The sequence below is a fragment of the Gadus macrocephalus genome, chromosome 3 (assembly GCF_031168955.1).
Source record: "Gadus macrocephalus chromosome 3, ASM3116895v1".
Lineage (NCBI taxonomy): Eukaryota > Metazoa > Chordata > Actinopteri > Gadiformes > Gadidae > Gadus > Gadus macrocephalus.
This window is the reverse complement of record NC_082384.1, coordinates 9,633,730-9,660,987: the sequence shown is the minus strand read 5'-3', so window position 1 is coordinate 9,660,987 and position 27,258 is coordinate 9,633,730. Positions and strand designations below refer to the sequence as shown.

Sequence of the window (27,258 nt, the reverse complement as noted above, 5' to 3'; positions counted from 1 at the left end):
TTCATTCTTGTCTGCCTCACAGGGCCCCGGTCACAGTGTGTGAGGACCCAAGTCAAGGTACCTGAGGAAATCAGTCCTGGTATGTAAAGACCCTGTATAACCTATATAGCATCCTTAAACACAGCCATTCATTCTTGTCCGACTCAAATGGTGTCATGGTGTGTGAGGACCCCGGTAATAGTGTGTGAGGACCCCGGGTCATAACTAATGAACTCCCAGTCATGGTTGCTTACCAAGTTTGATAACCTGTGTGATCTCCATCTCATATCTATCATAGTAGCTCTGGTTGACACTCAGTACCTTCACCTTATACACTGGAAGCAAGAGAACAGAACAAAGCTTTGAGTGCAACGTGATCATTTACAGATTATTGTGATTGTGCGATGAGGTGGAAATGTTCCAGAGAATGATAATGTAATACTGTACCATAGTGCAAACTCTCGCAGGCCTGCGTCGTCCGAATGTTGACAGGAATGGTTTCACTGTCACTCTTTGTAACACAGCAGTCACCTAAGCATTACAAACGTTTTTTTTGTAGTACACAAAAAACAGGATGTAACATTGTAGTAGTATTTACAATGAATGCCGTACACAAAGTTACACGCAAAGATTGTAAATGGTAGGTGGAAGAAAGGGGGGGGGGGGGGGGGGGTGAGGCCTCACCCTGTGTGCAACGGCAGACATGGTTCCTGCAGATCTGACTGAGGGCTTCCTTGTCCTCGGGGGGGCTGTACGTCCGGCTGCACCGGTGGTCTGCCAGCACAGGGTCAATCACGGTTGGCTTAGCAAAACTATGGCTTTGTTTCCGCACTTCATCACCCTGGTTAGCGTACTACTTTGCAATACCTGTAATTCTAAGGTCAAGGCATACTTACCAAACGGTTTATTTCTTTGAAATAATCTACTGTAACAGGATTAACTTTAATTGATATATTGTTTGAAATATCTTCTGTGGGCGTTTGAGGGCAATTCTCTCAAGTATACCTGATGTCAGTTATTATGTGACACGTCATAAATACTACCATGTATTCAGGTAGTTCAGAGCTGTATTCCACTGCGCGTGCGCCATATATCCAGGGCAATCATAACCTAAATAGGTTCTATGATAATAATACATCTCTAATAGATCTCTATATCATCTAGATCAGTGGTTCCCAATGTCCATTGATCTTAGTGGCACCACGTTCGCAAAATAAATGTGTCTCAACCAACTGAAAGTTGTGAGGTTAGAGATAGTTACCGAAATTGTTCAAATGTATTTATAGATCCGAATTGTAGTTCTCATGTATTTATCTACCTGGGATGTAGTTCACATGTATTTATCTACCTGGGTTGTAGTTCACATGTTTTAATTAACTTGGCTGGTAGTTAACATGTACATGTCTTCCTTGGTTGTAGTATTCCCCAATCTAGGTTGTATTTCCCATGATTTCCCCACGTGGGTTGTAGTACCCATATTTTTCCTAACAGTTTTTTGGTTCACATGGATTCCCCCCACCTCAGTTGCAATTGCAGTTGTCAATTCCTTTACCTGGGTTGTAGTACTCGTAGACTGTCACAGAGGAGGGCTGGAGGAGGCCCACCTTGAAGTTCTGCTGAAGCCTGAATATGAGGATGTCTGGCTCGCTGTGGGAGACCTGGGGAGGCCATGGAGGGGACGGAGGGCATTGGAAGACAGGTATATCATTTAAATGCAATTCAGCGGAAGAAGAGCCCTGGTGATTCAGGATATAAGCGTAATTGCATTGTATAGCATGGACTGGTAACACATTGATCGTATAGTCAAGTGTAAGAACATTACGTCTAATGACAGCTATGTGGCGCTCTCACCTTGAAGAGGTGGATGATGAGAGAGCCTCTATCGCTCAGGTTGTCCACCACCTGGAAGTTATTGATGTAGCGGTCCACCGAGTTGCTGAGCTGGAAACAGAAACACAAATACAAACATTAGGGATGGAATGGTCAGCTGGATATGTGTTGAGATACGCCGCCTGGATGAGGATTTGACTGTGTTTTGCGACCGTGTGTACTGAGTATATGAGCTCTGCATTCACAAACAGACAAATTGTTGATGTGGTTCAGTCCTTCTGGCTTCAGTCCCCCCCCCCCCCCCCCCCCCCCCCCACACACACTATACACAAACACTATATGTGAAGCACTTTGATTGGCAATTTGGTGGTAATTACGTGTATTTTACCCTTCATTTTATCTCATGTTATTATTATCATTTGATCTGCATCTTACCAATTATTAACTTGAAGCATTTGCCTTGAACGATACGATAGAACGATACGATAGAGGTAACATGCAGGTAGAATCAGCATTCCAAGAAGTAAACAGTAGGTACAATTCACATAATTACCACCAAAAACAGGGCGTAAACTGTCAGGTTACCATTCTTATTAGCATGGAGGTTCCCTAGGATCATCGCCCATCTTCCCTGTGCATTACCATCTCCAGGTCAGAGTTGTCTGGGGTGAAGCCTGTGGGAAGGCTGATGTCCAGAACCACCATTCTGACGTCTCTGGGTGCCAGGGCCCTGGGGACACGGGTTAGTGGATTGAAGCAGGGTCCTTTTTAAACGTTGAATACAAATAAGGTCAAGAAAGCGGCTAGACATTAAAGGGGAGCAGTCGTGGTAGAAGTTGCACAGCAGCAGTAGAAATAGTAGGAGTAGTAATAGTACTAGTAGTAGTTGTAGGAGTAGTATTAGCAGTAGAAGTAGTAGCAGTAGTAGTAGTGGTAGTAGTAGTAGTTGTACTAGTAGTAGTGGTTGTAGATGTAGGTGTAGTAGTATTATACTAATATCATTTGTGGTACCTTACGCGGATGGTGATCTGGTAAGACTTTATAACATCCGCTGGAGGCTTCTCTATAAAGGAAGAGGAGAACACATGTTATGTTCTTGCTTGACCTGTGACCTTCGACCTTGATTCCCATGACCCAGTACCCCCAGACACGGACAGTAGTCAGTAGTTTAGGTTCCAGTGATATGGCCAGCATGTTATTATGTATTAAATGACTTCACGAAATCCATAGTAAAACAGAGAATATAAATAGACGTATGTTTAATATTTGTCATTACATTCTATTTGTTAAACCTTACTCTACTTTGACTTTCTTTTCTAACCTTAACAGAGCAATTGTGAAAACTTCAGAACCCAGTTAACGTTTGTTCTGAAAAATTTAACTGACCATAAAATTGTCTTAACATATAAATGAACGTCACAGAAATCCCATTTTACACAAGACTAGGTTCAGTACAACAAACCACCCCGTACAAGGCTGGGATACTTTGATGGGCTTTTGATGTATCTGTCATAGGTCATAGACAGTGGTCACGCCCGTATCGACGTACCGCGTCATAGCTGATTAGAGACATCTCTAGCATTCAGGGCGAAGAGCAGACCTACCGCTGGATTCTTCTGTAGCCACCTCCAGCTCAAAGTGCGGACACGGGCTCTTCTCCTCCACGTCATGGAGTTGGTTGTAGAACGTCACCAACTGGGGTCAAAGTGCACCGATTTAGGTGAGTCTCAACGAGCACAAGGTCAAATATAAAAAGTGGTGACATCTAGGCTGTATCAACAATAACGTGATGAAGGAGAAATTGAAGTTTCCTTCCAAGAAGATGGTTACCTCCAGGATTCCCTGTCCATTCCCCTGCGCCTCCACCTCAAACTCCTGGTCCAGGGGTGCCTGGCAACACAGCAGAGATGAAGAACATGAGACTATACTATACCCTTACCATTGCTTAACCATCACTATTACTGTAATTAACTATTCTATTACTATTACTGTCCATTACTATACACTTTTATTACTGTACCTTACTAACGCTATACTCCTAGTACTGTTGCTATACTTTTACTATTGCTATTGCTGAACTTTACTATTACTATACTCTTACTATTGCTGAAATGTACTATTAATATACACTTACTATTACTTTACTCTTACTTTTACTGCACTATTATTATAACTACACTATTACTGTGCTTCACTATTACTATAATCGTAATATTACTATGCTTACTATTACTGGATTCTCTGGCCTCCAACTCAAACTCCCAGTCAAGTGGTGCCTAGCAACACCGCAGTGATGAGAATACTATAGAATACACAGTCTTAACCTCGACAACTTGTGTACGTGTTTTACAGGCGCTTCCGTTGAAGTCTGCGATAGTTTCCACCAATTGACACACATGGAAAGTCAACCATGTCAGGGTTAGTTCAAGTTCAGTACAGTTCAACCTGTGCTGTCTACAGTCTATGTGTGTTACACGTGCAGTTCTTTACCTGCTTTACTATTATAGAGCTACACTAAAGAAAACACAATTTGAATAAATTCTGAACGTTTTGGAACGCCAGGACCGTCTCCAGCCAGAGCCTCACCCTGGAAGAGCGCGCCACATAGGAGGTTTGGGGTTCAAAGTGGTAGCGCAGGTCGATCCGGCCAGGGACCTTGAGGTCCACCTGCAGGCTGACGTCCCGGTCAGCGGCCCGTTTGAGGAGGTACTCTGAGAGGGCCTGCAGAACCACCATGGTGGGCTGGTGGGGGGGGGGGGGGGGGGGGTAACAGAGAGCAGCAGAACACAGAACAGACCCGAGGGAGAGAGGACATGGGTAGGCAGTGAGTTTCGGCCGCGCTCTTGTTTTGTAGTGCTCTGGCGGTTCCCAAACTGGGGAAGCATTATTTTCACGGGGTAAAATAAGCGACACGTTCTCATGAAATTGTTAAACCAATGGGAATGGGAATTGACAAAGTGGAAAACCAGATTGGTTCGCTATGCGACCCAACAGGAAGTGGTCCTGAACATATATAGGGTAGAGGGCCCTAGGGTGGGGGCGGGGCTTACCTGTGTGGACCCGTAGCCCCCGCCCCTCCGTCGCTTGCTGTTGAGCCAGTTGAAGGGCATGACGGCCTCATCCAAGTGGCCGCCCTCAAGCAGGGCAAGCAGGCCGTAGCCGGTGGCCTCCAGCGAGAAGAGAGGACTCTCACTGTCAGCCCAGTAGCTCCCCTCTGGAGGGGGGAGAGAGAGAGAGAGAGAGAGAGAGAGAGACATTGAAGCGAGAGAGAGAGAGACATAAGAGCGAGAGATTGAGAGAGAGAGGGACATTAGAGCGAGAGAGAGAGATAAGAGTGCGAGAGAGAGACATTAGAGCAAGAGAGTGAGAAATTAGAGCGTGAGAGAGTGACATTAGAGCGAAAGCGAGAGAGAGACATTAGAGCACGAGAGAGAGAGACATTAAAATGAGAGTGTGCGCAAGAGAGAGAGAGAGCGAGAGTGAGAGAGAGAGAGAGAGACAGACATTAGAGCCAGAGAGAGAGAGAGACATTCGAGCAAGAGAGAGAGAGACATTAGAGCCAGAGTGAGAGAAAGAGAGAGAGAGAGAGAGAGAGAGAGAGAGACATTAGAGCCAGAGTGAGAGAAAGAGAGAGAGAGAGAGAGAGAGAGAGAGAGAGAGAGAGAGAGAGAGAGAGAGATAAGTGCCAGAGTGAGAGTAAGAGCACCTGAAACAGCGTTGAGGAGGGGAGTGATGGGGTTGTAGCTCGGGTCTTCCCCCAGCAGCGTCAGGGCGTAGGCGGAGATGGCCACTGTGTAGGGCCTCTTCAGTGGCCTGGACAGCTCCCTCTTCAGGTAGTTAGCTGCGTTGTGGGTGGCGGTCTGCAGACAGCAGACTGGTATTAGCACCTCAACCTAGTATCTCTACATCGTCTACTGACACATCTGCTACGATGAGATAGTCATGTATTATCCTGAAAGAGGAGAGACGCAGTACACAAGACCCAACACAACACACGGGGGTCAACACAACACAACACAAGCCTCCTGAAGACATAGACACATTAAAGAGAGTTCCTGGCTGATTGGTTAACTGGAGTGATTGTGTCCAAAGATGGCTGGGAGTATTAGTGGTAACCGTGTGTGTGTGTGTGTGTGTGTGTGTGTGTGTGTGTGTGTGTGTGTGTGTGTGTGTGTGTGTGTGTGTGTGTGTGTGTGTGTGTGTGTCTATGTGTGTGTGTGTGTGTGTGTGTGTGTGTGTGTGTCTATGTGTGTGTGTGTGTGTGTGTGTGTGTGTGTACTGTCATAGTGGTACTATAGACAGTGTGTCTGCCAACCGGTACTAATATTCGATAGCTGTATGTATTAGAGCTTGCACTAAAAATATATGTGGTAGATAAAAAACGAAATCGTTCGTCACATGATGATAACGACCAAACAGCAGCCACGTCGTCCATGGACCAATGGGTTACCATGCCGACCGGGCCCTCACCTCAGAGATCCCGCCACAGCTGATCTCGGCCTTCCTTGCCTGGGCGAGGGCGATGACCACGAAGGCTGTCAGTGTGGTCTTGGCCTCGCTGCCTCGGAGACCACCCTAGTAACGAATGATGGGGGAGGAAGAGGCTCAGACCGTGAATTCAATTTCACGAACACACACGTATCTTGTATCTTGTGTCTTGTAAAAAGAGAAGTAGAAATACACAAGAAACAGAGACACAGCAAGACCATATCTACAAGCCCCAATATGTGTGTGTGTGTGTGTGTGTGTGTGTGTGTGTGTGTGTGTGTGTGTGTGTGTGTGTGTGTGTGTGTGTGTGTGTGTGTGTGTGTGTGTGTGTGTGTGTGTGTGTGTATGTGTGTGTACCATCATGGTGGCAATGTAGTCAGTGTGTGTTTGTGTGTGTGTGTGTGTGTGTGTGTGTGTGTGTGTGTGTGTGTGTGTGTGTGTGTGTGTGTGTGTGTGTGTGTGTGTGTGTGTGTGTACTGTCATGGTGGTGCTGTAGACAGTGTGTGTGTGTCTGTGTGTGTGTGTGTGTGTGTGTGTGTGTGTGTGTGTGTGTGTGTGTGTGTGTGTGTGTGTGTGTGTGTGTGTGTGTGTGTGTGTGTGTGTGTGTGGGTACCGTCATGGTGGTGGTGTAAACCGGGTTATCCTCCCTGAAACCTCCGTCGTGCTCCTGCTTTTCATTGAGCAGGTAGAGCAGTGCTCCACACACCTGCTGCTGCTCCACCCTCACCAGGGAGTAGGCCATGGAGAACACCTTCACTACAAACGCTGTGATCCTGGGACATTCAGGGAGCAGGGATATAATGCAGGGTTCCCCAACATGTGGGTCGGGGGCCCCCTAGGGCTGGCCACATGGGCAAATATGGTCGTGGGAGAGTGCTGATATACAAGTTGAGTCATTTAGCTCTTGAAAAGGAACTGAGCAGAGGGCTGTTGTTTAAAGCTGAAGCTGGTTGCAGGATGAAGAGAGGAGTGAATGTATTGTTAATAACGCACCATGTACTAGTGCCTTCCTTCCTGTAGGGGGGGTAAGAGCCGTCACTTTTACGATAAGCCAGCTGTTTCTCATAGCCTGGAAAGACACAAAGTCATCCTTCATCAAAATAAGAGGGAAATACTTTCTATCTCTCAATCCATCCAGTGTCCACCGACCCTACCTTTGGTAATGTAGCCGATTGCCTCCACCCTGCGCTGCACGCCCACGCTCTCCCAACCATGGGTGGAGTCCAGGTAGAGGGTGGCGATGAGGGGCAGGGTGATGCCGGCCAGGTTCTGCTCCACACAGCCCCCAGGCATGCGGATCAGGGAGGCCAGGGAGTCGTCGCTGATGGAGTTATCGATGCTGTCGGCAAGCACGCTGCCTGGGGGAGGAGGAGGAGTTCATTAGTGCAGAAGTTGAGATGAAAATGTTCATGAAAAAGGATGAAACAAAAGTCAATGTTATTAGGTGCTTGGGGATGTTTGGGGGGGCTGACCTCTGATGTTAATGAAGGTCAGAGGAAGGGAGTTGGGAACCACGGACTCCAGCTCCACCTTGCCCGGATGGATGTTCTGGGTTCCTGTTGAGAAGAAACAGCAGTGAAGCCAGCCTGGGCCTTTGTTTTTTAGCTCACTTTGGAGAGTGTGTTTGGTTGATGGCTTGTTGAAGCAGCCTCACCTTGCCTGAGTCAGAATTATTAGACTCTGGGGCTCGGTGAGGCTGCATACCGGTGGTGCAACCAATACATTGCTTTATTATTATCATTTGCTATATGGTGGTCAACATTCTCCTTTATATGCTAGTATTGCTGTTTGAGAGGCTAGTGGAAAACAGTGTCTGAATTATCTTACCTCCATGAGCAGAAGGGTCCAACACAAAACTGCGGACAAGTGTCTTCTGCACTCCCTCCAGCTGTGGAAAGGAATGGCTTAGTTAGGAAGCAGTTCGGAAGCAGTAAACAGGACACACTAAGTTTTGACACTTGAAACAAACACAACTTGAACCGTGAAAAAGTCTGTAACAGGAAGTGACTGACCACCACCCGAAGTATCTTCTCAACGCGGTCTCCGCCCATCAAGTCCCGTCCCAACACCATCACCTGCACAGGAAGCTTTCCCACCACCAGGGGCACTAGCGTGTAGGGCACCACCACTGTCCCGCCTGCCGGCAGATCCACTTCCTGTGTGTGTTGCTCACTGAAGGCAACGCTGCATATGCCCTCTGTCACCATCAAGACCACCCTCACCTGTGACGGAGAGGTCGGGGGGCATAGGATTCTGAAGATGCACCTTTAAGCCCCATTCACGCATTGTTTCTGGTAAATGACTGGGATAACATTGCAGGCGCCACTAGTGATTTAAACACACAACTAGCAACTAGATGGTGCTTATGCAACGTTGAGGATGCCAGCCGACATACAATTTGCGGGCTTCATTATCTGATATTAACATTCGATCACTCAGTAGCGTCTAATTAAAATAGACATCCAAAAAAAAAACATCAGGGTATCATTACTGTGTTCACATCAAAAGAGAGGCAAACATTAGCCCCGAGTTTGCTATTGCGAGCAAGTGTCTTGAAGACTATTGAAGGAGGAAGGGCTCTCTTGTGAACGTCAACGTTTCTTTCCGCCAATTCATTCTCAACCATGGCCAAGATAACCACTATTGCAAGTCTTTACTTGGTGGAAATAGAAGTAATGTCTTGTAACCAAACGCCGTTGTTTATGGGTTCATAATATCTCCCGGAATGCACACATCTTTTGGCCGTGATATTATACATTATATTATATTATAAAAATATTATAAAGCCCTGGGAGTCCGCCAATGCCTATAAACGTTCTCCTCCATGTTGGCACTCAATCTGGAATCCAGGGAGTGAACACCGATATGCTAACCCGATAAAGCAGAACTTTGTGTTTGCACGAGTAAAATCACACGAAATCCACATCAATGCGATGTTTGTGCCGCGCCATTCATCAAATTACTCTGACTTTTCTAGCTAAAAATTCGCCTCTATTTGCATCTTTGCATTAAAGGTTGGGTATGGAATTCTCTTTTTGGCCATTTTTGCAAAATTACTTGAAATCCTTATCATAACCCACTTACAGCCACTGAGTTAGAAGTACTGACATGAAAATTAAACAAGTCAATCATCTGTGGAACGGGCAGGGCTCGAAAAACTCCAGCCAATTATTTCCAGACCCACCGAGTGGCATTGGACAGTAAGTACGTCAATCAAACGGTCGTACTGCACTCCCGCTCCCCGCGCGACCCCTTCGTGCACGTACTCAAAGCTCGTGACCCAGAGCAAGCTTCTGTTTGATTTTATCCTGCGGTAGCTACTGGAGCTAGCTAACTAGCTAATGGCTCGCTCTCGCGCATCAGTGTTCGCTCGTGCATGATTGCGCTTCCATGTACTTGGAATGGGTGGAGTCAGAGTCAGCGTTGAAGGAGAGGGGGTAGGACCATTTGAGTTGTGTATTTTCAAAATCTGTTGGCGTTTCGCAAATCCCATACCCAACCTCTTAGTGGTAATTTGCACCATGCCCTTATTTTTGTGTGAACGCACCTTTAGACTGAATATGTGAAATGAGCTTCAATGTGCTTTGTCAAAATAAAACAGTTGTGGGATATAGTTTTCATTCAAGAACAGAAGGATAGACTACGAAAAAAATAGGGAAATATGATTGCAGTGTCGTTTTAACATCTTCTGTGATGTTATCATGTTCTGCGTTTTGCTATCGTGTTTTATTGTGTTACTGTTCTGTGTTAAATGTTTATGATCTATTACAAATAATAATAATAATGAATCGATAAATATGTGCTTTGTGCTTTGAACTTGTATTGAACTGTATCTGTACTGTATTTTAGAATGTTATGCACTGTTTATGTGTTCATTGCTGTTCTGTTTATTTTATTTGGGTGCGTTTTTTCATGTTAGCATGTTTTGTGGTGTTAGCGTTTTTTAATGTTATCATTCTTTGAGGTATTAGCCTGTTCTGTGCTGAGAGCATGGTAATGTGGTGTTAGCGTGTTCTGTGGTATTAGTGTGTGTTCTGAGGTGTGAGCATGTTCTTTTATCTTAGCATGTTGTTGTGGTATAAGCCTGTTCTGTGTGTTCTGTTGTGTGATTCAAGCGTGTTCTGGTATACGACTGTTTCTTAAGGTGTAAAGCAAACTTGTTATAAGCTTTGTATGTCAGCGGGATCTGAGTTTCTATCATGTTGTACAGCGTTGTTTTCTTGCTGTGTACTGTAAGGGGGTTCTACAGAGCCCTTACGTATAATCTCTGTTGTCCATAGTTACGGAGCACGGCTTTGATCTGGATCTGCTCATGGCGGGCCACAGAGTAAGGCAGCTTCAAGTCCACAAAGAACTTCTTCCAGGCTTTCACGTTGTAAGGCTTGGCCACACAGAAGCCTGAGGATCAAATTACGTTAGTGTCAGTGAGTCGGTGAGTGAGTGAGTGATAGATAGATATTTAGATATAAACCACTGTTTTTTTAATTTGTGTGAATAAAAAAAAGAAAAAATAGTGGATGAGAGAATTAGTGGGTGTGTGAATGGATGAGTAGTGGAACTACTCGTCTTGAAGCATCTCAGGCCTATGGTCAGGCCGTACCTCGATCCCCTCCAGTTCGCCTACCAGCCCCGGATTTGAGTTGAGATGCCATCATCTACCTGCTGAACCGCGTCTACGCCCACCTGGACACGCCAGGGAGCACTGTTAGGGTCACGTTCTTGGACTTCTCCAGTGCTTTCAATACCATCAGGCCTGCTCTACTGGTTGACAAGGTGACGACGATGCTGGACGATCCCCCCCCCTTGTGTCCTGGATTGTGGATTACCTCACTGGCCGACCACAGTACGTGCGCCTGCGGCACTCTGTGTCGGGTGCGGTGGTCAGCAACACCGGGGCCCCACAAGGGACTGTCCTCTCTCCTTTCCTCTTCACCCTTTACACCATAGACTTCAGCTACCAGACAGAGTCTTGACATTTTCAGAAGTTCTCTGATGACTCTGCTGTCGTTGGTTGTATCAGTAATTGTGAGGAGGCTGAATACAGGGCTGTGGTGGACAACTTTGTCACATGGTGTGAGCAGAACCACCCGCAGCTCAACACAAGTAAAACCAAATAGCTGGTGGTGGATCTGAGGAGATCCAAGAAGACACCAATGACTCCAGTTTCCATCCTGGGTCATAACGTGGACATCGTTGAACACTACAAATATCTGGGGGTGTCCATCGATAACAAACTGGACTGGACTAAGAACACTGAAGTCCTTTACTAGAAGGGCAATAAACACACGTGTTGTTTACATTCCAAAGATCTGGCTTTCCTTGGCTCTGTTTGGACCAAGCTTTAAGCCTGAAACCATAACTGGTTCTCTCTCTCTCTCATTACCTCTCTGTTAACAATCTCTACCTCTCTCTCACACTCTACCTTTCTCCTAACCTCTCTCTCTCTACCTGTATCTTGGTATGAGTCTCTCTCTCCACTTCATATACATTTTCAAGGTCTCTCTCTCTCTCTCTCTCTGACTGAGCGGAAGGAGCGAGTTTTGCAGAGCGTGTGTGAGAGCGATTTTGAGAAGTTTTTGCGAACTTTTTTCATAGTTTTTTTCGGTAAATGTTGTAAATATAGTTGAATGAAAGGTTTTGCGAGGTGTTTGGTGGGTTTTGGTGTTACTTTGGGCTGTTCTTTTGGCGATCGACCAGTGGCCGCTGGTCGGTGCGCCTGGAGTATGGCGGCGTTCGGGGAGCTCAGCCGCAGGCATGGCTTCAAGATCTCCACCACCTTCCCGTGTTAATGGAGGACTGCAGTCTGGCAGTGGCAGACGTTGTCGGGCACAGCAGTATCAGGTCCACGGCCCGGATGAACGGAGGGGTCGTCATTTTTGTGGACAGCGTGGCCAAGGCAAACAATTGGTGGAATCGGGGATTGTTGTGAAGGATTTGTTTGTGTCCGTGTCTCTGCTTACACCGCCGGCAGCGAGGATTACTATCTCTAACATCCCTCCGTTCATCGGCGACGAGGTTCTGGTTCGGGAACTATCGAGGCACGGGAAAATAGTGTCTGCAATCAGAAAGCTGCCGTCGGGATGCAAGTCTCCCCTGCTGCGGCATGTAGTGTCACACAGACGGCAAGTGCACATGATTCTGAACAAGAAGGACAGTGAACTGAGTTTAGTTTTTCAATTAAGGGTGGATGACTTTGACTATGCTGTGTTTGTAAACTCTGGAACTCTGAAGTGTTTTAGCTGCGGGAAAGAAGGGCATTTAGTCAGAGCTTGCCCGGGAATAGCCCCCGAAAATCGGGCTGAGCCTGCTGAGGCGATAGCAGGCTGCTCCAAAGATGTGGACGCTGTAAAACAGCAGGCTGCAAGCATTGAGATCACAGAAGAAAATGTTGTAACTAACAAAGCGAGTGACCGTGATGGTGGGTTGATGGAGGAGGAAGACAGTAGGTGTAAGCAGAGGCGCCGCGTCCCATTAGGCATACCAGGCAATTGCTTGGGGCCCCGGGCCACTACTAGGGCCCCCAAAAGCCCCCCCCAAAAAAAAAAAATAATAATAATAATAATCGCTCCATACCGCTGCTGCTTCCCGGGCTTAGCCCCGCCCTAGACGATTGTGATTGGTTTAAAGAAATAAAAACAGGCCCGCCCAGTTTCCCCACGGACAGACGGCTCGAGGTAGCGTGGTTCCAGACCATTCTACTTGCTGTAGTTTGGTCTGGCTTTGCGAGACTAGCCCCTCACTGACTCAACACTGGCTTCTGCTTCAAAGCTGGATGGGATGTACTCAGTACATACATAGTATACTGGTGTTCTTGAAAGAAACAAAAAATAAGAGGAATGTCCAGTATGGTAAATATTTTGCAGACAAAAAAATGCTCTAAAATTTCAGATGAACATCAGAGGGGAGGGAGGTTTCACTGAGAAGGAGTATTACAGATTGAAAAAAATTGGACAGAGACTAGCAAAAGAGCTAAGCAATGTTGAAGATGCAGAGGGTATATAAAACCGTGTGCCTGCTGTATGCTAGCCTGTGTGTCTCTCATAACATCAGCTTTAATGAGTCACTTTAAATTTTCCACTCTCAATGTGATTTTTTTTTACAGCAATAAATTAGACAGCAATAAATAATAAATAACTAAATAAACACACTCATTAAAACGCATTTAGTTATTTATTATTTATTGCTGTCTAATCTAAAGTCTTTGTTGTCTGTGTTAAAAAGAAAGAAACGGTGAATAAAGTTTTTTTCAAAAATCAAAATAAAATCTCTCTCTCTCTCTCTCTCTCTCTCTCTCTCTCTCTCTCTCTCTCTCTCTCTCTCTCTCTCTCTCTCTCTCTCTCTCTCTCTCTCTCTACCTACCTGTATCGTGGGATGCGCTGATGGCCATGACGCTCCACTCTGTGATGCTGTCTGGGAGGGCGGTCGTCATGGTGATGGAGGCCAGCCTGTATGTCACATGACACGTCAGCATCCCAAACTGGCATCACACCACAGTGGCTTTCACTCCATGAGCAATTCACTGATTGATGCGTAGCTCACTAGTTTATTGGTGGCTGGTTGGTTAGTGAGTGTGTCTGTTGGATTGAGGATTGACTGGTTGATGGGTCAATTTGTTGATTAGTTGAATGCTTTGTTAGGTGAATGCCTTATTGCTTCCATAAAAATTCTATCTTTGTCCAAAGGTGGCGGGTCTTTGTGCAAAGAGGCGGGGCTTGAAGGCGGGGCTTTGTACAAGGGGGTGGGCTTACCCGTCCCTTCCGTCCGGCGTGTCCGGGAGGCGGACGTCCCGCCACAGCCATGACTCGTAGAACTTGGAGCGCAGGTACACGTCGTACTCCGCCATGTACTCTCCTTCCTCCGCCATGTACTCTCCTTCCTCCTCATCATCGTCTACCACCGTCCTCATTGTCCCCGACCCAGGATGTCGAAGTAATTGCCGTCCTACATACAGAAAGTCATTTCACTAACGAGTAGGATTCTTCAGGTAATGCATATAACCCATTTATGTATATATATTTAAATATATGTCTGTCTGTTTTGTTGTACATGCTTATAACATGCTAACCCATGTATAATCGCCATGGAGTTTACATCAATGTCTCATTAATGCATCAGCGGATTAATTCTGTTCCGGGTAATCATGTAACCGTACCAGAGTGTCCACTGTGACCAGGTCCTGCCTTGTGACCAGGTGGTACTCTGCGTTCAGGTAGTGCAAGTCCAACAACTTCTACCCTGTGATGAAAAAATTCCCTCCAGAATGGTTGGCCTAAGGGGAACCGTAGGGGGGTGGTGGTCGGAGGTGGGGGGGTGGTGGTCAGAGGCGGCGGGGTGGTGGGCCGGCTGGTGTCGAACGACTGGCCGCGCAGGTGGGCGCAGCAGTCGCGGAAGGCGCGTATGCATTCCCAGCCCTCGGTGATGTAGAGCGAGCGCCGCGTGCACGAGTACGGCATGGCCACGTCCCGCAGGCCGGCCCGGCAGCACCGCCGCTGGAGCTCCTCCCGGTACTGCGCCTCTGGAGCAACGGGACCAGGCCTTCAGTACACCTTCACTGTTTGTGCACCCATTCGTACCTGACTCATTGTGTATAGCATGCATGTTCGGAATTAAACGTCCACACTTCCTGCTGAGTGCGTGTCAATTTGTTCAGAAAATCCCCTTTTATCCTGGGATGTTTTGATTCTGACTCATATGAATACGTAAGCAGGGGTCCTGCGCATTGGCCATGGATGTTGGGGTTTGAAACTCAGAACCTTTGGGTTCTGAGTTACACAACCACTAGAATATCCTGCTTTCATATTTCATTATAAGAATATGAATTATTTATTTATGAAGTAATATATAATATTTACATATATATCATAAGTTTATATTTAATATGAACATTTCTACTATTCATTCGATAAGCAGACCAACACAGTCGTTGTGGTGCAGGATGGAGATAGGGTATTATCCCTCACCCAGCAGGGCCTTGCGTTTCCACAGCTCAGCAGAGCGCCTCTTTCTGGCACTAGCAGGACACCCTAGCCCTGAGTGGACAAAACAATTAACGCACATTAATGATTTCAATACTGGTGGCAAAATACTGTGGGGAATGGGATTTGTACAATGAACTCCTGAGTGAGAAACCTTAAGGAAGCAACTAATAATATGTATTGTTTAGAATATATAAAATAACATGGCTTTTGATCTTTTCGTAAACATTAATTTTCCAAAATTGTACCAATCCATAGTTTTGGCCCACCTGGTCTGGGCTGGAGGTGCTTATGTAGGGGCTAGCCTTGGCTCACCTGGTCCGGGCTAGATGGGCTAGTCTTGGCTCCCCTGGTCTGGACTAGAGGTGCTTAGTACAGACCAGGCTTCGCTCACCTGGTCTGGACTAGAGGGGCTAGTCTTAGCTCACCTGGTCTGGACTATATGGGCTAGTCTTAGCTCACCTGGTCTGGACTAGAGGTGCTTAATACAGACCAGGCTTCGCTCACCTGGTCTAGACTAGAGGGGCTAGTCTTAGCTCACCTGGTCTGGACTATATGGGCTAGTCTTAGCTCACCTGGTCTGGACTAGAGGTGCTTAGTACAGACCAGGCTTCGCTCACCTGGTCTGGACTAGAGGGGCTAGTCTTAGCTCACCTGGTCTGGACTATATGGGCTAGTCTTGGCTCCCCTGGTCTGGACTAGAGGTGCTTAGTACAGACCAGGCTTCGCTCACCTGGTCTGGACTAGAGGGGCTAGTCTTGGCCCACCTGGTCTGGACTAGAGGGGCTAGTCTTAGCTCACCTGGTCTGGACTATATGGGCTAGTCTTAGCTCACCTGGTCTGGACTAGAGGTGCTTAGTACAGACCAGGCTTCGCTCACCTGGTCTGGACTATATGGGCTAGTCTTGGCCCACCTGGTCTGGGCTAGAGGGGCTAGTCTTGGCCCACCTGGTCTGGACTAGAGGGGCTAGTCTTGGCCCACCTGGTCTGGACTAGAGGGGCTAGTCTTGGCCCACCTGGTCTGGACTAGAGGGGCTAGTCTTGGCCCACCTGGTCTGGACGAGAGGGGCTAGTCTTAGCTCACCTGGTCTGGACTAGAGGGGCTAGTCTTGGCCCACCTGGTCTGGACTAGAGGGGCTAGTCTTGGCCCACCTGGTCTGGACGAGAGGGGCTAGTCTTAGCTCACCTGGGGCCGGTTGCACCAACTGGGCGTAAGCCTGGTCGTAACTACCCCTGGTCGTAACTTGGCGTTCTAAGTCCAACCTAACCGTTACGCCGGTTGCACCAACTGGGCTTAGCGTTCTTTTCACTAAGACCAGGCGTAAATCCTACGCCTGGTCAGGGGCAGGCGTAGAGTTGAAATTCCAGGCTGTTTCTATAGCAATTACATCCAATCCAATGCAACTGCTCAGTACGCTTCACTGAACTGCATTTCAAAGCACAGCCGGCGATATGATCAGTGTTCACAGATCGACTGCCTGTCGGGAAGATATCGCTGGCCGATTAGTCCGTTCTCAACTTATAATCAGTTGCGAATGTTGTTTTAACTATGTTTATATGTTTTATATAGGCCGACAAATTAAACAAATCTCTCATACAGTCTCAAAACAACTCAATTTAGCTCCTTGTCATTTGATGATGTTCAATGCATTGCTTCTGTCAAAAAGAACCATTCCCGTCTAAATGCCTGCTCGTCGTAAACCAGACATTACAAATACATATTTTAATTATATTCATTTGCAGTGTTTTATTGTTAGGCATTAACACAATTGATGAATGACAATGAGTGAACGAATGAATTATTTATTTCGGTGTCCAACAGCATGTCAAGTAAAATAGTAAACAGCTGTTGTCACGAGGTATCCTAGCAACGCGGTGATATGCGCATTACATGGAACATTCACATGGCCGCGCATGGCTAAGACCGGGCGTAGTTGAGACCAGTCGTAAGTCCCGTTGGTGCAACCGGCGTTAGTTCCATTCTAACGCCAGGTCGTAACTAAGACCTACTTAGCAGTTACGACCAGGCTTAGTTACGCCCAGTTGGTGCAACCGGCCCCTGGTCTGGACTATATGGGCTAGTCTTAGCTCACCTGGTCTGGACTAGAGGTGCTTAGTACAGACCAGGCTTCGCTCACCTGGTCTGGACTATATGGGCTAGTCTTGGCCCACCTGGTCTGGGCTAGAGGGGCTAGTCTTGGCCCACCTGGTGTGGACTAGAGGGGCTAGTCTTGGCCCACCTGGTCTGGACTAGAGGGGCTAGTCTTAGCTCACCTGGTCTGGACTAGAGGTGCTTAGTACAGACCAGGCTTCGCTCACCTGGTATGGACTATATGGGCTAGTCTTAGCTCACCTGGTCTGGACTAGAGGTGCTTAGTACAGACCAGGCTTCGCTCACCTGGTCTGGACTATATGGGCTAGTCTTGGCCCACCTGGTCTGGGCTAGAGGGGCTAGTCTTGGCTCACCCTGTCGGGGGCTGGTATTGGCTCCTAAGCTGGAGGAGAAGTGCAGCCCAGCATCTTTGAAGACCCCCATCCCGTCCTTCCCTCCACCTCGGGTACAGCCCATGTCCCCTTTCTCCACCGCGCTCCACATCTGAGGTTAAAGGTCAAGTTGGTGCTGTGCATGTTGTTCACATTTACAATCTCGTTTAGAGGGCAGGTAGTATATCACACAAAACACCCAAACAAACACATGACATTTGAATAAATGCCTCCTTTGGCTTTAAATGGTCCTTGACGTGTGGTGATTACCAAATGATAGACATTCACGGGGCCGGGTCACCACAACACACACACACAAACACACACACACACACACACACACACACACACACACACACACACAAACACACACTCTGACGACATGCCCACACGCACACCTGATTCTCACCTTACTCTGTGTGAGTCTCTCCTTGCTTAGCAGGAACACCGCATTGTCGACGGCGACTAAATTGACCTTGGCCCCCGGGTCACCTCTGACCTTGAATCTGAAGGTCTTACCGGGGAGGAGGTCTCGGTGGCGCCCATCCTCAGGTCCCACATGCAGCTGGAGGAAAGACGCTCCAGATTACATCAGAACAGGAGGACCATGCTACCCTGTGCTTCAATGGACCTAGGAAATCATGTCACTTCGGGCGTGTATTCGTGAGTGTATATGTCTGTCTCTGTATATACTTGGGTGTATGTATGTTTTTGTGCGTCGGTATGTGTTTGTGTGTTTTTATTTGTGTGTGTGTGTGTGTGTGTGTGTGTGTGTGTGTGTGTGTGTGTGTGTGTGTGTGTGTGTGTGTGTCTGTGTGTGTGTGTGTGTGTGTGTGTGTGTGTGTGTGTGTGTGTGTGTGTGTGTGTGTGTGTGTGTGTGTGTGTGTGTCTCTATGCTTGACTGTGCACCAGCCGAGGAGACTCACCCCTCCCACACAGCCGTCGTCCAGGTCCACCCAGATGGAGTCAGAGACCACCTCCATGTGGCGTAGCCAGGGCAGGGTGTAGTAGGCCACCACCCTGAAGGAGGGCCTCATGTCCTGGGTGACCCTGAGTGTCACGGTCAGCTGCACCTGGCCCTCCACACTCAGACGCCTGGCCTGCAGGATCTTACCCTTACTGATCACCTGCAGGGATCCCACATCCATTCATTCACATCCCAGATCTTAAACATCGACACCTTCCCACAACAGGAGTCAAACCCGGTCTCCCTGGTTCGAAAGCAAACCATGCTACAAAATAAGCTGAAGTATTGTGTGTGGGTGTGTGTGCGGTATGTGTTTTTTTGTTTGTGTGTGTGTGAGGTGTCTGTGTTTATTTGTTTGTGTGTGTGTGCAGTGTGTGTGTTTATTTGTGTGTGTGTGTGTGTGTGTGTGTGTGTGTGTGTGTGTGTGTGTGTGTGTGTGTGTGTGTGTGTGTGTGTGTGTGTCTCACCAGGTAGGTGAGGTGCTTTATCAGCTGCAGGTGCATGCTGTCGGCCGGGCTGATGACGAGGTGCAGCCTCAGCGTGCTCCCCGCCGTCATGCTGTCGGTGGCCGCCATGCTGTCGGTGGCCGCCATGCTGTCGGTGGCCGCCATGCTGTCGGTGGCCGCCATGCTGTCGGTGGCCGCCATGTACAGGAAGTTCTGCTGGCTCCTGCTGAAGGGCTGGTAGGGCAGCACCGTGGTCTGCTGTCGGGCCTGCTGCCCTGACCTCTGACCCGGCTCCGCCGTCTCAACCTAGTGGACGTATACGTATGGATATATAAACAAAATATATATATAAACATGTACATGCATGTTTATACACAGATATATGTTTTTGTATGGTCTTATCAGTACACAAATTGTAAATGCAGTGCCTCCACCTAATACTGCATTCCTTATTGGAGTTTATTAGGATTAAGGATTATGCAATTAGAAAAGCATTCGATTGTAACTATAATGAATTGATTCAATAAATAATACGGAGATATGATATTCAAAACTAATCAATTGTACAATTCAATGAACATGGACCTATAAATACTGAAAACAACATAAATATAATAACACTAGCAAGACTCCAGGTCCAGCCCACCTCAGCGTCAAGCTGGGAGGAGCCTATTTCGCGTTGATGAGTTCAATTATGTTCAACGCCAACCTTCCTGCGATACTCTGTGTTAACCAATTCCCTTCCAGTCAGATATTGATAATAATAAATCCTAAATAGGCCGCTATGGTGCCAGACTCCAGCTCTGGAGCTGGTGCACACCTCATCATCATGTGCATGGGGTGTCAGAGGAACTCACTGTGATGGTCTGAGGTCCAGATGTTCTGGGCATATTGATGTTGACTCTTAAGGAGCCCGAGGCGCTAGTGGACAGCACACTGTCCACCAGATCCACTTTCATCGGGACATCACTGGCTGGAGATCCGTCCTGGTAGTTGAGCTGGATCTACTCATCAGGGAGGGGGTGTACAATTAATAAACAAGGCTTCTCTTGGTTGCACTCCAAACTGCGTCAAGCAGCTTCTAGTGTTTTATGAACCACAGATCTGGAAAGAACTTCCACCACATCTGAGGTCTGTTTCAACACTTGATATTTTTAAACGTTTGTCTCCACTGATATATTTATTATTATCTTATATTATTTTTGAACCTCCTGTCCTTGACGTTAAAATATTCACCCTGCCTATGCATTGCTAAAGAATGCAAACAGGCAGCAATCGTTGATTGAACCCAGAACCACCCAGCTGGGTGCCTTGCTAAGGTTACAGCTCTCATTGCTAAAATCTAAAATCCTTCTATTCACTCTATGCCTACGCCTGGTGATGGAACTTACTGTGAAATCAAAGGGCATGCCAGGTTTGAAGTATTGGGGCAAATGGCTGAAGGTCAGAATATACGGAGAATCCACAATCCTGATGTTGGTCTTCGAAGCTTCGACCAAGTCACTTCCTGGGAGACAAGGAAGACATTTTTAATTGTCAGATGCAAGTCAGATTGAAACATCTGGTTGGGGTTGTCCAAGGGGAATATCCTGTGCAATTTTTGTGGCATTTGTGTGTGCATTGGATATCCAGTGTGTGTGTGTGTGTGTGTGTGTGTGTGTGTGTGTGTGTGTGTGTGTGTGTGTGTGTGTGTGTGTGTGTGTGTGTGTGTGTGTGTGTGTGTGTGTGTGTCTACAGGACAAAAGGTCATTTGAGAACACACAAACAACTTCATTTGAACTTTGGTTTGTTTTGAATGACCACATAGACCTTGATTGTTGGGATTTGTGTGTGTGGGATTGTATGTGTGTCTGTTTGTGTGAGAGAGATGCATAAAAATCCTTACATAAAAAAATGTGTGTGTGGGGGGGGGTAAAACATCTTGGGTTAAAATGTTTTCACACGTATCTTTTTCTGTAATGATTTTTATGCATACGCTCTCTTACACTCACACACACAAACACACACACATACAATCACACACACAAACACACACAAAACAAAAACACACACACATTCACAAACAGACACACACACACACACGGACACAGACACACACACATTATTTTCTGTTATGATTTTCTCTCTCTCACACTCACACACACTCACACACACACTTACAATCACACACACGAAAGACACACACACACACACAAACAAAAACACACACACACTCACAACCAGAAACACATACACACACACAAACAAACACATACACACTCACAAACAGACACACAAATACACACACACACTCACACACACACACACACACACACACACACACACACACACACACACACACACACACACACACACACACACACACACACACACACACACACACACACACACACACACATCCAGGTGTGAGTGTACCTGAAGCTGTGAGGACGGAGGCCTTCACGTACACGGAGCTGCCCACCAGCGAGCGGAGGTCAGGGTACGCCCTTCTGATCTCCTCCATCGTCAGCGTCGCCAAGCCCCCATCCAGCTACACAAACACACACACCCACACACACACACACACGCACGCACGCACACACGCACGCACGCACGCACACACACATGCACACACACACACACACACACACACACACACACACACACACACACACACACACACACACACACACACATATGCGCCCCTTGTTGAACATGTTACCTCAGCTTTATCAACACCACCTCTTCATCACATCGTGATTATCCTAAGCTCTTTATCATCACCTAGTTATCATTACCTTGTGTTCACAACCTCATCACTACCTTGTTATCACAACCTCATTATCATAGCTTTCATTTCGCAAAACCACCCATCTAACTGTTTTACTACCTTATCGCTGGTCAGGGGCTTAGGGTCCCGCGACACTCACGTCAGAAACCTGTTTCACCGATGGGAGCCTCTTCATCTCATTATTGATCACCAGTCCAAACACCACGTAGGCTGTCCCCTGGACCGGCTCTCCATACAGGTACCTGGAACACACAGGTCCCCACAACACAGATGTGATCTCGGCGTATGTATGCCAATGTTATAACACACACACAAAATCATATAAATGTAAACATAAATATACAGTTATATATATATACACAGTTGTAAACATATAACTGCATGTGTGTTTGTGTATTTGTGCGTGTGTGTGTGTGTGTGTGACAGCTTATGAGTATGAGTCACTCTGTATGTGTGTAGGTGTGCATATGTGCGTTTTTGTGCATGTGTGTGTGTGTGTGTGTGTGTGTGTGTGTGTGTGTGTGTGTGTGTGTGTGTGTGTGTGTGTGTGTGTGTGTGTGTGTGTGTGTGTGTGTGTGTGTGTGTGCGTGTGTGTGTGTGTATGAGTTTCCATGTGAGCAGCTCCAGCCCCACCTGGCTGAGACAGCCACCTCCAGCCGGGTGTGGTCCAGGCCGAGGTAGGGGCTACTGGGCACCAGCGTCACGTTGAAAGCAGGCAGAACTGGAGGCAAAAATCAGCAAACTGATTATCTTGCTCAAGTCTAGAAGGCACTTTTGTTGATCAACACCATGCTTGAAATGTAGGAACCATTGTGGAAGGAAGAACATGCTTTGAAATGTGACATGTGAAATCGGCTGTGACTGTCTGTAAACCTGACTACAAAGTAAAACAGTTGAAAAAAGGCTGATAATGTGACTGGCGTTTTTTCGTTGTACGAAGTGATCGTTAATCCCTCTTTATGAGTGAGGTTGTGCATCCCTACACGTTGATGGAAGCGACTCCAATTTCAAATGCATGCTTTATTCTCAGCCTCACTCGTTGAGACCAATAAGTGGTCTGATGTGGACACCTTTCTGCACCTCACTTCCTCTGCCTCTCTCTGTCAGACTCTGATGCGGCTGTGTATCGCTGGGGATGCTGCCTCTGGCTAGTTGGTTGGGTTTGTCTGGTTTGGTTACCACAGACATAGCGTTTTGAAAGAGCTCATGTGACCACATATTACTGCTATCCTTGCCCTATATTGTTTTGTTCATATTTATTCTGTTTTGTTTTTTCCGTCTTCAAGCAATTTCTTTTGCAGGGGAAGTGCTGTATAAATAAAGTTTGCTTGATTGTGTGATTGACAGACGTACCGTATTTCTTCACTTCAAACTGGGCTCTGAAGGTGTTCTGCGGACGGGCGTCAAACTTCGTAATCACTGCCCACACACCTTCACTGTGGGGGGGGGGGGGGGGTTCACACAGGTCAAATACAACGTACTACAAAGTACACAGTCGCTACTACAATGTAAACAGTTCTTTACAAGTACACAGTAGCTGCTACAATGTACTTCAATAGCTAAATTAAATCTGGCTCCCGCTCATGTCAAAGCACAGTGACTGCCCTTCTAAGTGTATTTTACGACCTCCTCCTGTCGGGTGACTCTGGCTCACCTAACATTCTAATCCTCCTTGACCTTAGAGCGGTTTTTCATACCATCAACCACAATGTCTTAATCTCCCGTCTGTCTGCTAATGGTATTTCAGGTACAGCCCTTAATTGGTTCCAGTCCTACCTCACCAACAGAAAGCAGTTGGTCTTACTTGGTCGACATCAATCCCGCATGTCTCTTTGTCACTTTTGGTGTCCCCCAGGGTTCTGTACTTGGGCCCCTCCTCTTCCTTATACATCCTTCCTCTTGGCCAGATTATTCGCAGCCACAGCCTTAACGTCCAATGCTATGCAGATGACATCCAACTTTATTTTACCCCTCCCTCTCCCTCTGAACCTCCACCACATTCCCTCACTGACTGGCTTTCTGACTTAAAATGCTGGATACAAAACAATTTTCGCAAGCTCAGCATAGAAAAAACTAATAATTGGCCCTAAAAGCACTCTTAACATCGATCGTTCATTTGTCCACTCCACCTCCTGTTGTTAAAAACCCTGACAGACAACTTTACTCCACCCTTAGCTTCGATTCTCATATGAAATCACAAATCACTAAGACTGCCTTCTTTCACTGCTGTAACATTGCAGCCAGGCTCCTCACCCATTCCAAACGATCTGCCCACATAACCCCCATTCTCAATCAACTCCACTGGCTACCAGTTCTGTCCCGGATCAAATACAAAGTAGTGCTGCTCACCTTCAAAGTCCCCCACAGACTTGCTCTCCCCTATATTCGCGACGTCTTGACCCCTTAGACGCCTTCCCGCTCACTCAGATCCTCTGACCAGAATCTTTTAGATATCCCCCTCAACAGACTCCCCACCCTTGGTGGCAAGTCCCTCCACACAACCTCTTCGTGACTGTCCTTCTCTTCCTTTCTTCAAAGCACATCTCAAAACCTCTCGGTTTAATGATCACTTCTCCTCCACACCCAAAGCTCAATCTTTCCTCCTAATTTATATTATTTATATTGTATAGTATTGTTTTTGTAGGCTTGTAGTTGTATTTTCCTTTCCACTATGTAAATTGCTATATAAATGTGACTTATTATTACTTATTATTATTATGTAAACAGTATTTAAATAGTACTCTTATGTTAATATTAAACAGTGTGAACAGTTCAAGTTCTATTCTCTACCCATTAACCCCCTAGCCTAGAGCAAGGGTTTTCATTGGTTACCAAGGAGAGAAAGGGTTTTCATTGGTTAACGCCGGCGCTTACTTGGCGTGGTCAGAGAGAATGAAGGACTCTGGGAGAACGCCGTCCGCAGCCCTGAACAAGATTGTCTGCTTCACCACAACGCCTTCTGGATTCTACGCATACACATACACACACAAGCAGTTCGAAGTCCGGTGTGCTTTTTGTGATCATCAGAAAGGTGGATGAATGGATGAATATGAGTGAATGGATGGATGTACCTGAAACTCCACCATCAGAGTGCTGTTAGATGCCTTGAAGGACGAAGAAGATACATAGGCCCTCATCCGCACTGGGAGAGATACACACACACACACACACACACACACACACACACACACACACACACACACACACACACACACACACATACAGCCATTGGGAGAGAGACACAGAGCCAAAAAAGTGAAAAAGCTTAAAGTACACAATAACTGTGAAAACATTAAAGATATCATTTTATGGGATCAATTATTATGGGACATACAATACACGGGATACAGTTGAACAGAATCAGTAATTAATAGAGGTGACCCACAGGAACATCAGAAGACAAAGGGTTGGGCTCTCACCGGTGTCCCCAGGGTTGTAGATGGGCTTGTCAGTCTGGACGAAGATGTACCCCTGCTGGAAGGACACCATAATCACTTTCTCCAACAGATGGTACCCGTGGAAGTTCACCCCAAGGTACACATACCGGTTCCTGAGATCCTCTGGCTCCAGAAGGTCCGAGGGAAGCTGAGGGAGGAAGGGTCGATACCCATCAAGGACATCATTTTGACAAACAGAACATTGCACCCTTATAAAGGGTATATTGACAAAATATATATTGAAGGGATATATTTTTGCATTTTTATGATTTATTCGTGACAGATACAGTGAGAGATAGACAGGAAGGTTTGGTAGGGAGAGGGAAGGACATGCATCAGATACCAACGGGCAGGAATGAAACCCGGGTCGCTGCCGTAAGGACGGAGCCTTTATGGTACACGCTCTACCCAGTGAACCACCGGGACGCCCCGCATGGAACATTTTGACCTTCACAGGGAACGTTTTGACCTTCACAGGGAACCTTTATTTACTTAGTTATAGAGAATCCTCAATTGATAAAGGACACCAGTTCTGTTTCCCATTGTAGAAGAGTGATAATAATATCTAACAACTAACGTTGATGTTTACTTTCACCTTTAACATTTTTCCAGTAGTTATTGCTGTGTGTTAGTTGTAGTTTATTCATACTTAAAATGGTCATGTTATGGCCTTGAACCTTCCGCAGTGACCCCCTCACTTCCTGTTTAGGATTAATACAGAGCTTCATATTAGCAGAGAATATCTAATAGGAAGAAGGTAGACGGGCTGTGATCGTGGACCTATATGGAAAGGGCTCTGATAGAAGGTAATCTTGTAGCCCAGGGGTAATCCTATCTCCTAACCTGGATGCTTCTGAGGGTGTGGCCTCCTTGCTCAGAGTCCATCATGAACGTGTCATCGTAGAGCACAATGGACCTGGTGTAGTCCCTGATGGAGATGGAGACTGTTGGCCGACCGCGCAGGCCGCCGGCTTCCAAGTAGATGTTCTCCGGGCTGTCGGCCCTCAGCAGGTCTGGAGCCACAACAATGAACCTGGAGCCATCGGGTACGAGAACAGTGGACTAGCTGAAGTTATGACCCCGTAGACTCTATAAGAGATATAGTTTGAGTGTGATATGTTAGAAATGCCACAGCCATCCATCAGCTTTGAGTGAGTGAACCGCTCTGACAGAATATGCGGGAAATTTGATTTTTTCTCATATGAGCTGTATATGTCGGTTAATATATTTTTTATTTTTCAAAGAATTTGGCAAAGCGATATTCAAAATATTTACCAGTAAAAACCTATCCCCATAGCGGATGTCCATTCCTCCTTTCATGTCCTCTAGATTCTAAAGCGTGAACGAGTTAAACATGCACTATGTACGTTTTTCTAATAGCACTCTCTAGTGGCATGAGTTGTAGCTACAATTATATTCAGATGACCACTATTAATATGCATAAATTCCCTGCATGGATTGATTCTTGGCTGGGCACGTGTTATTCCTGAGAAACATTCTTTTTCAGATTATTTCTTTACGTCGTAAATAGCTGCAGTAGAAAAGTTACATGGTGCAGGGGTAAATAGAGAGACGCGGACGGCACAGTACCATGGCTCCTTACTGATCCGATCCTTTGGGTTTCCATGGCTGAAAACACATAAAATAAAGGGGGAAATAATAGAAACGGGTAAGTATATAGACATAATCAAGGCACTTATCTTTCCACATTGAAGTTAAGTCAAGTGAATTTTATTTGATTAGGCCTTAATCCCAGTTACTGTGTGCACTAGTGTAGCTTGGCTAGCTGACTGGTGAAAGGGAGGGAGGGGTTTAGGAATGCCAATAAGAGAGGTCAGCATTTTTATTGTTGAATATATCTATTATAGGATGCAATTATGAT

The 27,258-nt window shown here is 46.5% G+C and overlaps 1 protein-coding gene and 2 long non-coding RNA genes across 3 annotated transcripts in view; 1 reads left to right on the top strand and 2 right to left on the bottom strand.

The window, feature by feature from the left end:
* Positions 1 to 27,258, bottom strand: part of LOC132454012 (venom factor-like) — a 29,575-nt gene that overhangs the window by 1,081 nt on the left and 1,236 nt on the right. Inside the window, exons 4-42 of the mRNA XM_060047153.1 lie at positions 26,967 to 27,005; positions 26,220 to 26,409; positions 25,359 to 25,524; positions 25,011 to 25,081; positions 24,814 to 24,905; positions 23,293 to 23,375; positions 22,573 to 22,660; positions 22,079 to 22,181; positions 21,585 to 21,699; positions 20,561 to 20,676; positions 20,027 to 20,173; positions 19,191 to 19,475; positions 18,683 to 18,883; positions 18,166 to 18,321; positions 17,739 to 17,868; positions 15,258 to 15,326; positions 14,450 to 14,812; positions 14,046 to 14,187; positions 13,657 to 13,742; positions 10,556 to 10,695; positions 8,310 to 8,519; positions 8,125 to 8,185; positions 7,770 to 7,853; positions 7,452 to 7,655; positions 7,291 to 7,366; positions 6,911 to 7,070; positions 6,280 to 6,384; positions 5,516 to 5,669; positions 4,860 to 5,023; positions 4,396 to 4,551; positions 3,640 to 3,699; positions 3,414 to 3,504; positions 2,821 to 2,872; positions 2,452 to 2,539; positions 1,831 to 1,920; positions 1,532 to 1,637; positions 664 to 753; positions 427 to 510; positions 234 to 314 (exon numbers count right to left, since the gene is read on the bottom strand). Of these exons, the coding sequence (XP_059903136.1) occupies positions 234 to 314; positions 427 to 510; positions 664 to 753; positions 1,532 to 1,637; positions 1,831 to 1,920; positions 2,452 to 2,539; positions 2,821 to 2,872; positions 3,414 to 3,504; positions 3,640 to 3,699; positions 4,396 to 4,551; positions 4,860 to 5,023; positions 5,516 to 5,669; positions 6,280 to 6,384; positions 6,911 to 7,070; positions 7,291 to 7,366; positions 7,452 to 7,655; positions 7,770 to 7,853; positions 8,125 to 8,185; positions 8,310 to 8,519; positions 10,556 to 10,695; positions 13,657 to 13,742; positions 14,046 to 14,187; positions 14,450 to 14,812; positions 15,258 to 15,326; positions 17,739 to 17,868; positions 18,166 to 18,321; positions 18,683 to 18,883; positions 19,191 to 19,475; positions 20,027 to 20,173; positions 20,561 to 20,676; positions 21,585 to 21,699; positions 22,079 to 22,181; positions 22,573 to 22,660; positions 23,293 to 23,375; positions 24,814 to 24,905; positions 25,011 to 25,081; positions 25,359 to 25,524; positions 26,220 to 26,409; positions 26,967 to 27,005 (4,898 nt within the window). The remainder of the gene's footprint in view (positions 1 to 233; positions 315 to 426; positions 511 to 663; positions 754 to 1,531; positions 1,638 to 1,830; positions 1,921 to 2,451; positions 2,540 to 2,820; positions 2,873 to 3,413; positions 3,505 to 3,639; positions 3,700 to 4,395; positions 4,552 to 4,859; positions 5,024 to 5,515; positions 5,670 to 6,279; positions 6,385 to 6,910; positions 7,071 to 7,290; positions 7,367 to 7,451; positions 7,656 to 7,769; positions 7,854 to 8,124; positions 8,186 to 8,309; positions 8,520 to 10,555; positions 10,696 to 13,656; positions 13,743 to 14,045; positions 14,188 to 14,449; positions 14,813 to 15,257; positions 15,327 to 17,738; positions 17,869 to 18,165; positions 18,322 to 18,682; positions 18,884 to 19,190; positions 19,476 to 20,026; positions 20,174 to 20,560; positions 20,677 to 21,584; positions 21,700 to 22,078; positions 22,182 to 22,572; positions 22,661 to 23,292; positions 23,376 to 24,813; positions 24,906 to 25,010; positions 25,082 to 25,358; positions 25,525 to 26,219; positions 26,410 to 26,966; positions 27,006 to 27,258) is intronic.
* LOC132454014 (uncharacterized) lies at positions 10,765 to 12,744 on the bottom strand. Its single transcript, XR_009524852.1, has 2 exons — positions 11,060 to 12,744; positions 10,765 to 10,999 (listed from the first exon to the last, which is right to left on the bottom strand). It is a non-coding gene; the product is annotated as an uncharacterized LOC132454014 (long non-coding RNA).
* On the top strand, positions 15,611 to 16,103 carry LOC132454015 (uncharacterized). The gene is made up of 2 exons (XR_009524853.1): positions 15,611 to 15,750; positions 15,796 to 16,103. It is a non-coding gene; the product is annotated as an uncharacterized LOC132454015 (long non-coding RNA).